This window comes from Ipomoea nil, unplaced genomic scaffold, assembly GCF_001879475.1.
Source record: "Ipomoea nil cultivar Tokyo-kokei standard unplaced genomic scaffold, Asagao_1.1 scaffold2761, whole genome shotgun sequence".
Taxonomy (NCBI): Eukaryota; Viridiplantae; Streptophyta; class Magnoliopsida; order Solanales; family Convolvulaceae; genus Ipomoea; species Ipomoea nil.
In genome coordinates this window covers 3,165,620-3,174,839 of record NW_017619189.1, presented here as the reverse complement: position 1 = coordinate 3,174,839, position 9,220 = coordinate 3,165,620, and the positions used below count along the sequence as shown (strand labels likewise).

The window sequence follows — 9,220 nt, the reverse complement described above, 5'->3', positions numbered from 1 at the left end:
AATAACGTCAGCTCTGTAAAAGCTTCAAAAGGCATGAATGAGTGCACAATGGCAGACACGAAATAAGCAGATCGAAGCAAGAGCAATGCATCTACAATAAAGAATTCAGGAAATGTGAACCTTACAATGGAAATGGCACACTGAGGTTCAAAGAAGACTCGCAACAGATCTAGACCATCCATTCCGAAAACGACAACCGCCGTCCAACACGAAAAGAAAAACCATTCCAATCCTAAAGTTGCAATCTGGAGTTGAAAACGCACACTGAAATAATGCTTCTGGTACCTGGAATTCGAGCAGCAGGTCGGTGTGTGAGCATGAAGATCAATAACGCATCGGAGGAGTAGAAACCCTAAGAAGAAGCCAAGCAGGCCTAAAACTCACTTAAAACTCTCCATGCAAAGATTTAAATTCTCCATGGGAAACAACTGCTTACAAAACTTAAAACTCACTTCTTATGCATCCACAAATTCCAATCTATGTTTGGACTATCGCAAAAAGAATCTAATAGCACATAAACAACAAGACCAAAGGGAAAATAAACTGAATTTTACCCAAAAACTGCAGTAACTTATGCATAAAAATAATAATAATTCAACATTAGAAAGTTAAATTTGAACAAAAATTGAATAAACATCAAAATTATTAAAAAGGATTCATGTAACTACCTAAAAGAAACTTGTACTTCATTAGTTCATTGCCAGGAAAAGATTTATGACATGTATAGTAGTTACAAATAGAAAACATAAACAAATAATAGAAAAGAGAAAACTGATGTGTTTTACCTACAAGTACAAATGTCATCATTCTTTTGTGAAGGTCAAAGTTGATAATTTGTGGGGCCAAATAATAGACATTTATGATTCATGTGCCTTAAGGCTGGTTTAATCCAATCAGAATTCACAAATCACAAACAGTTTTTTATATGGAAAGGAAGGAGACTTGGATCATGGTAAATGTAGCATCAAATTGTATATTATTTGTAACTAACAGCAAATAGAAACCTAAATCCAACATTAACAGATCATGTGTTTATGGTAGTCACATAGGACCATAATCGCTTTTTTTTTTTTGACTGATCAAACTTGATGGATCAGGGTCTGTTGATGCTCACAGTTCAAGCACAGATACCTTCTCTGAAACCATCAGTTTGTTCATCACCTAACAGAAACGCCCCTTGTCATGTTCAAGCACAGATACCTTCCATTAATTAACAAGTTTAATTATAGTTGACAGTAATCATAGTAAAGTCGATCTGTCTGTCAGTCAGTCCTAAAACCTGAGCTTAAACAAGCTAAGATCCAGTTTGTGTGTGAAACAAAGTGATGAACATACATATATCTTCCCAACTGGCCTATACAACATTTGAATGAAAGATATAGGCGTGAATGACGCATATATGCAGCAGATAGATGATGATGATGATAAGCTAGGGAGAGATGGAGGATTGGGTACGTGATTTGCTCCATCTCACCTAGTAACATCTAATAAGGATGGAGGATTGGGTACAGGATTATGATTAGATGTTACTAGCTTACCCAGCTACATCTCACCTCTGATCTGCTCGCTGCACATCCATATATACATATAACAAAATGCGAATTGCATAACAAAACACACACTAGCATTATTGACTTAGTCATTTGTATGTGCACATCGAAACTTGGGTAACATACTATGTTTTGAAACAGGCAAAGCTTGCTCTAGCTAAGTGTCTTACTGTTGGTGGCAGTCTTGGTCACTCATCTACTCACTCTTCTGTAGCCTTTTTAATTTGTTTATGTTCAGTACTAATGTGTCTACTACCCAAGAGAAGAGTTGCTATGATATTCTGTAAATGCCATTGTTGCTGGATGTGTTAAGGGTTTTAGCCGAATAATTCTACTGTAATTATATAAAAAATAACAACAAAAAACAAATTAACCAAAAAAAAAACCTTACTTGATGGACGAAGCAGCGGCTGGAGCGGTGGATTGAAGCAGCGGCGGCGACACTGTGGTGGTGGAGACGGCGGATGAGGGCGTGGGGCGGTGAATCGATGATGAGACGGTGGCGGTGAGGAGAACGCGCGTACTGTAGCGACGGCTCAGGGAGTCGATGGTGAGGTGAAGCGTCGCCGTTTCCTCGCCGGGAGTCGAGGCCGGAGATGCGGTGAGGTGATCGAGGGAGTCGAGGCCGGCTGTGAGGTGAGGGTACGGTTGTGAGATGTGAGCGGTGAGGATGGAGAACGCGTTCGATCTGTACGAGGGTTAGGTTTTTTTTTTTAATTTAATTTCGATCTTTTTTTTTTTTTATAATATCGTTTCCGCTGCCCTTTGCTACGCGAAAGGGCAGCGGAAACTCTTTCCGTCTTCGTTTTTTTTTTGTTTAAATCGCTACCCTTCTTTTAGAAAGGGTAGCGGTTTCTTATTCATTTAATTATAATTATGACACCGCCCTTTTTTTTAAAATAATACACTACCCTTGTTTAAAGAAGGGTAGCTTAAAGTAGAATTTCTTTGCTCCATTCTGTACTAGTGTGAATAACTCCCTTTTTGGTATCATAATTGTTTTGATTGCACGTCTTTGTGCCTTGTAGTACGTGCACATTCTTTCTTTCTAGTGAGAGGAGGTGGGTCCCAGCGCAATCGCCAATCGGGAAGTGGTGGTCGGTGAGTTAATTGTAACGCCTTGTCAGAGCGAAGAAGCGGAAGAAGGGGTTTGATAAGAAGACATTTGGACTGAAAGGACGCTGACATGAACTAACGCGAAAGAAGGATTGGCTGGAAAGGCAACCGAAAACTTAGGGGAAGGCCGAAAAGCTGGGACGAAGACCGGAAAAGGGAAGTTGCGGTCGCCGGAGGAAGCAAGCAAAAAAAAAAAGCAAAGCGCCGGAAAAGAAGGGGTGAAAGTGGAAGTGTTGTGGAGCGGAGGTAAAAGGCATATTTATAGGGCAGGAAGGGTGCCCGGATGGTGATACGTGGCAGGCATCCAACGGCTGGCAAGCGGACGTGACGGCTGACGCGATGGTTACTTTAGGGTTAAGGAAGGTGAAAAGATTGGAATATAATTCTAACTGGCGGGAAACGAGGAGGTGTATTGAATACACCTCATTTAATGACCACATCCTCGAGCAACCAGCCAGGAAGCCAGCCAGTTGGGAAGAATTAGGGGCCGCCACGATGGCAGAGATGGCTCGACCGGCGGCGAACATATTTCTTAGCTACACTACAAGATTGACATAGATGCTTGAAAGTTTCAATCCACAAACAACCCTCAGATTATTGAGCCCCCCATGCTGTGAAGGTTTACTTTCCCGAGTCGTCGCCTTGCTGAACATCGGAAAAATGAGGGACTATTAATAGATACTCCTGAGCAGGGTACCCAGTCAGTAGCATGTCTCAGTGCTCAAAGTTTGCAGCTTGACTATGCTACCGAGAAGACTGGAGGGCCTCAGCAACCAAGTTGGGCGTTGGATCCGTTCGGGCTCGGCCGCCCGCCCGGCGTAGGGGCTGTCGGGTTGGTATGCCCGATCGGGTGCCGTGCCCAAAGGCGGTTAGAGAAGATTGTCTAGGGATTTCATCTAGATTATGGGCGAGATTTCCCTTTTTAGTATTAGGAAATAAGTATGGCAGTTTAGTAAGCTTTCCTAAGAACAAATTTGTTAACTCTTTTTTTTTTTTTTTTTCCTTTCCAAGGCATGTAAATCTTGTAGAATAGCCCTGGGGACACATTGAAAGAGGTTCAGAATCCAATTCTCTTGCAATTACTCCGTCAATTTGCACTCCTTCTCTTTACCTTAAATTATTTTACGGTTGTGTTGGCCCACCGCCTTACTACCTTGTGGTCATAAATCCAACACATTGCATATATAATGTAAAACACTAGTATAAATTAAAGCACAAGATCAAAGGAGCTTATAAATTTATTTAAATAAAACCTAAATCTCTTTTTTTTTTTTAACCCACAAATTCAATCCTATCTCGTAAATATCTCAACAACATAATTATCCTGGACCAAGTGGCTTGTAGTCCACTGGTATCGGGTTGCTCCCCTAAGTGGGAGGTGTAAGGTTCAAATCTTAGTTGAGGCAATAGATTTAAAATCACTTTCAGGTGGTCGGAAATTTCATAATTTCCAGTAGTGTCCTTATAATAAAAAACAAAAAAAACATAATTATCCTGGAAAGCAATCGAAGTGAAACTAGTAACGCAACACCGACGCAATAGTGTCAAACCAAAGCTTTGAATTTAGCAACAAAAACAACGCAACCGGCACACCCGCAAACGCAGCGATCAGACTTGTCTGCCATGCCTTCCCATACACCAGAAAGAAGGCGGCCGTGAAAGCAACCAGCATCCCACCTATCGAAACACACAGTGCCGCCAGTCCAAACAACAATCTACGCAGTGCCACACGAAAGTTATCTTCTGTGTAACGCAAAATCAGGATGGACAAGAATGTTACAATTGACAGCATCGAGCTGATCATCGCCACCACATCCGATATTGTGAAAATGCTAAAAGTTGTTTGCGCTATGAATATCGGAGTTCCTGTGCCGTCTTCGTTGCCGCCCGATAAGGTGAAGGCGGCGGCAAATGCAACTGTGGCGATTAGCGTCGCCACCAGCATGCATGAGTTTGCAGTGTCTCTAATGGACTTTTCACCCTCTATCTTTAACACCATGTGCTCTTTCGAAAACAATTGCTTTGCGGTTTTGTCATCGTTATTTCTCATGTTGTGAAGTGATGATGGCACAATCTTCTCCACCTCCTGGCATCCATGGACAATAATAATTATGAAATTAAAGATGCATATATATATGTAGCGGGCAGTTCAGCTGGTTCTTGTGTACAAGAACTCATGCATGATTATTGAGCCCTGACAGTGTAGTGGTTACACTCAAAATGTGGTAAACAGGGTACTAGGCACCATGGTCAAAAAAAATTGCTAGGCACTTTTCGGAAGCTCGGGAAACCTAGGCGCCGATTAATCGGCCTAGGCGCTAGTGTATTTTTATTTTTTAAAAATTTATTTAAATTTTTTTAATTTTTTAAGACTTGATAATTATAAACTATTTAATACTTTAATAATTAATACGAAAATATTAGATATTAACCTAAAAGCATCTAGAGCTTGTTCGGTTCGCGGAAAATATTTTAAAGGTAGTGGAATTGGAATTTCATGGAAAAACAATTATTAGGAAGATGAATTTCATTGTTTGGTTGGTGTAAAAAGAATTACTGGGAATACTAATTCTATTGTTTGGTTAGATTTGGAATTGTAAGGAATAATGAGTATAAAGACCTATATGCCCCTACAAATTAATAAAAGTAATATAATTAAAAAAGAAAGCAAAGGTAAAATAGGCAATCTATTCACTTTTTCTTCCCATCTTCCATGAAACAAAATCCTTGGTCCAACCAAGGATTTTGTTTTCCTCAAATTTGAGGAATTCATTTTTCAATGGAAAATGAATTTCATGAACCAAATACTAGAAAACAACATTTTCCTTCACTTTAAGGAAAATGCTTTCCCTTGGAAAACATTTTCCATGAACCAAACATACCCTAGAGTTTGAACAATTTAATATTATTTCGCTCAAAACGATTGTTTTGAATGAAATAACCAATTGAAAAAAAAAAAAGGAAATAATAGCTAAACGGCCGACTAGGTACCTAGGAGGCCTAGTACGCCTAGAATGCCTAGGCCAAGTCGGCCAGCCGCCTAGACCACCGATCATGGTGATACGCTAGGTGGGCAGTCAGTGCCTAGTGCTTAGGCACCGATTAGACAAGATTTTTGCAAGGCAGTTGTCCTTTTACCACTCCATTATCTTGTCATGTGTAGCCTAAGGACAGAGGAATTTTGCTTTTTTCTGGCAGGGGCGGATCGGATAAACCTTAAACTTTTAATTGAAGGATCTTGTTCTTACATTAAACCATGAGATCTCTCTTTCAAATTGAAGGGCTGCTGTGGATAATTGGAGAAGTGATTGTGGCATTATCTTCTCTTCCTCCCGCTCGTCCAACATAATAAGTAGTTGCTATTTACAGAGTAATATATAGATGAAATTTAGAATAATAATAATAATAATAATAATAATAATAATATATACTACTGGAAATTATGGAATTTCAGGCCACTAGAAAGTTATCTAAATCAAGCCAAAAGCCTTGTTCCGACCAATTTTGGTATCCAGAAAAACTTTTGTTGCTATTTTCGACCACTTTTTGGTTTTAACTTAATTTAAGATCACTTTCAAGTGGTCGGAAATTCCATAATTTCCAGTAGTGATAATTCTTGGTTGATTTAGATCGGTAAACGAAAATGGTACACTTCGTACCATACCTTAAGCAATATTGAGTGATCGTGATCGTGATCTTGAGAAGGGGTGGTGCGGTTTGGCAATCCCTGCAGTGTGGCTGCCAAGTGCAAAACGTTGTTGCGGTCATGGTCTTCGAGGAGAACGATGAAATCTTTGTAACCTCGTACGTTGCATATAAGATGGACGACTTTCTTCTGTCGATGTAACACTGCAACATGGAGAATGGTTTGTCCTTTTTTATTGAGCTCCCACAAGAGGTCTGGGTTGCTGTGAAGAATCATGTCTAGAAACTCAACATTCCCCTCTCTTGCAGCATAGTGAAGTATCTCTTTACGCCCCATTAGCTCCAGAAACTCACTATTGGTTAAGGATGTACACTCTGACCAAATCTTTGCAAATAGCCTTCTGCCTTGCTCCTTGCCCAAACACTTTTCTTTCATCCAATTTGAGACCACTATATATAATCAAAACACAAACATATTTGGTCCTAATATAAGTTATACCACAATGATATGATTCCCCTTTTATCAAACATGTGAAAAAAGATTACTTGAACTATATATATGCCTTACAAAGTGTGGGAAGCACATTAGAAGTTGCAAGAAAAAATGTTTCCATAATTCCTTCTCGGCGGCTCTCACCAATACGCTTTCGAGCTAAAACGTCCAACAGTATTTGATTCCGATCTAACGTTGTTAGGGTCAGAGGTGTACACTGTGTTAACATCGTCGTTGCCACGTCTGCATTACAGGAAAAACAAATTAAGGAGATGTGTTATGATCAAGCGCTTACCACTCCCGTGCCCCTGCCCAACAATCCCCAGCCGCCTCTTCTACCGGCCCTGCTCAACAGTTCCCCATATAGAACATGTGACCTGGCTCTGATACCACTTGTTAGATCAAGCGCTTACCACTCACATGCCCCTGCCCAACAATCCCTAGCCGCCCCTTCTACCCGCCCTGCTCAACAATTCCCCATATAAAACATGTGACCTGACTCTGATACCACTTGTTAGATCAAGCACTTACCACTTACGCCAAAAGCTATAGCTAGTAGCGAAAGCTCAACTTATTTCTTTACTATAGAGCATCGTCACATTGTTCGAGATAGACTGGGTGCTGGACTTGACCCTTAAAAGCTTTACTATCCACTACCCAATATTCACCCAGTCACCAGGTACTAGACACGACCCCTTATACCGGCCCTGCCCTGCCCATCAAGATCAGACGTACCGTACATATCATTCTGAATAGTGGCTTCCAAGAGCCAAATGATCTCCCAGTCCCCCAACTCGGAGAAGTCTGTGATGTCACAGAGGTATGCAACCATGGATTTATGCCCCATCACAACTGCGTGTTGGATTGGCGTTTCACCCTTCTCATCCCGGATATTCCATAATTTCCCGTTCTTCTCGCTCATCACCTTAGCATTTTCTACCACTCCCGACATGGCTGCGTAACTAAAAGCTGTGCATCCCACGTCATTTTTCACTTCCAAGTCTTCTGCCTCCAAAACGTGGACGAGCCGCCGCACAAATCCTGTTCTTTTCGCCGCTGTCGCCAGGTGAAGCACTGTCTCTCCTTTTCTCGTAATCCTATCGCGACTGTAATTCCGATTGCTTCTCAGAATACGTTCGCCGGTGTTCCAGTCGCCTTCTAGAGCCGCACGTTGGATCTGAACATCCAGTGTCCGTGTTCTGTGACCTGATCCAAAACAATAAAACATATTCAAACCACCCTATTAGGTTGGGTAACCTCAGTCAAGTTAGTAGACTTGAGGTTACAAGTTTTGATTTTCTTAGTTTCAATCGATCAACTATGCCAATCTAGTTAGGTTAATTGAAGTATGTGCTCCATCTCAACTAAAAGCTTAAGCTGATAGTTGGGTTGCATATCAATCGCTACATGCTCAACAGGTTGACCTGTTTGCAGTTTTTTTAGGCAGGCTTTTTTCACCGACAGTAATAACTGCAAGTTTCCTTGATCACTCAAAAATAATGAATTCTAAGGTGTCAATTTACATGATACATACATGCGGGCATTGCTATTACCAGCATTAAGTGGATTCTGAACATCAATTTGAAAACTGCAACATGCTAATCTCCTCCTTGTATTACTTAAACTTGACATGGGAGAGCTTTGATTGATCTCTGAAAATAAAATAAAGAAGGGGCTAAATGATATAATACATAAGTGAAGAGATCATCAATTGCAACTTAATTAATACTGTAATTAACATATAATTGTTGTAAGAGTAAGACATACCCTGTGAAAGTTCCCCTGCTGGTAATATGCAATAATTCTCAGATCAATGTTCTGCGTTCTGATCAAGTTCCCCTTGGAAAGAATAAAAACTTGAGACTTTGAACAGTGTCAAATATATATATATATATATATATATATATATATATATATATATATATATATATATATATATATATATATATATATATTCGGAAACAGGAGAAGTGCAGCAAAGTTTAATAAAGTCTAAGCTGATAGTATGATATACATTCAAATCCATGACCTTTGATATGACTCTGATACCAAATTGAAACATGTGCCCCATCTCAACTAAAAATCTTAAACTGATAGTTAGATTGCACATTTATGTATATATATATATATATATATATATATATATATATATTATGCTCACCAAGTTCATGTAGCGGAGCCAGGAAATTTTGGTACAGGTAGATATTTAGGATGAATCTATCATCACTATTAATAAAAAAGTAACTCTGCTCATGTGAACATAATACATTAATCACATAAACTTTGTTTTCTTGTTATTGTTAATCTCAACACTTCCTTATCATTATTAAGTCAAGAAGTCATTAGCACAAACTAAAGAATTAAAGAAAATAATATGATTAATTATCTGCTCATCATTTGAGTTCTTAGATTAAAA

At 39.6% G+C, this 9,220-nt stretch overlaps 1 protein-coding gene across 1 annotated transcript; it reads right to left on the bottom strand.

The window, feature by feature from the left end:
• Positions 1-4,030: 4,030 nt before the first annotated feature.
• LOC109157178 (ankyrin repeat-containing protein ITN1-like) lies at positions 4,031-8,669 on the bottom strand. The gene is made up of 7 exons (XM_019305105.1): positions 8,572-8,669; positions 8,358-8,456; positions 7,540-8,010; positions 6,880-7,047; positions 6,331-6,761; positions 5,915-6,025; positions 4,031-4,752 (listed from the first exon to the last, which is right to left on the bottom strand). Exons 2-7 carry the CDS (start codon positions 8,434-8,436, stop codon positions 4,183-4,185), a joined length of 1,830 nt encoding a protein of 609 aa, XP_019160650.1. The 5' UTR covers positions 8,437-8,456; positions 8,572-8,669; the 3' UTR covers positions 4,031-4,182.
• Between the last annotated feature and the right edge of the window lie 551 nt (positions 8,670-9,220).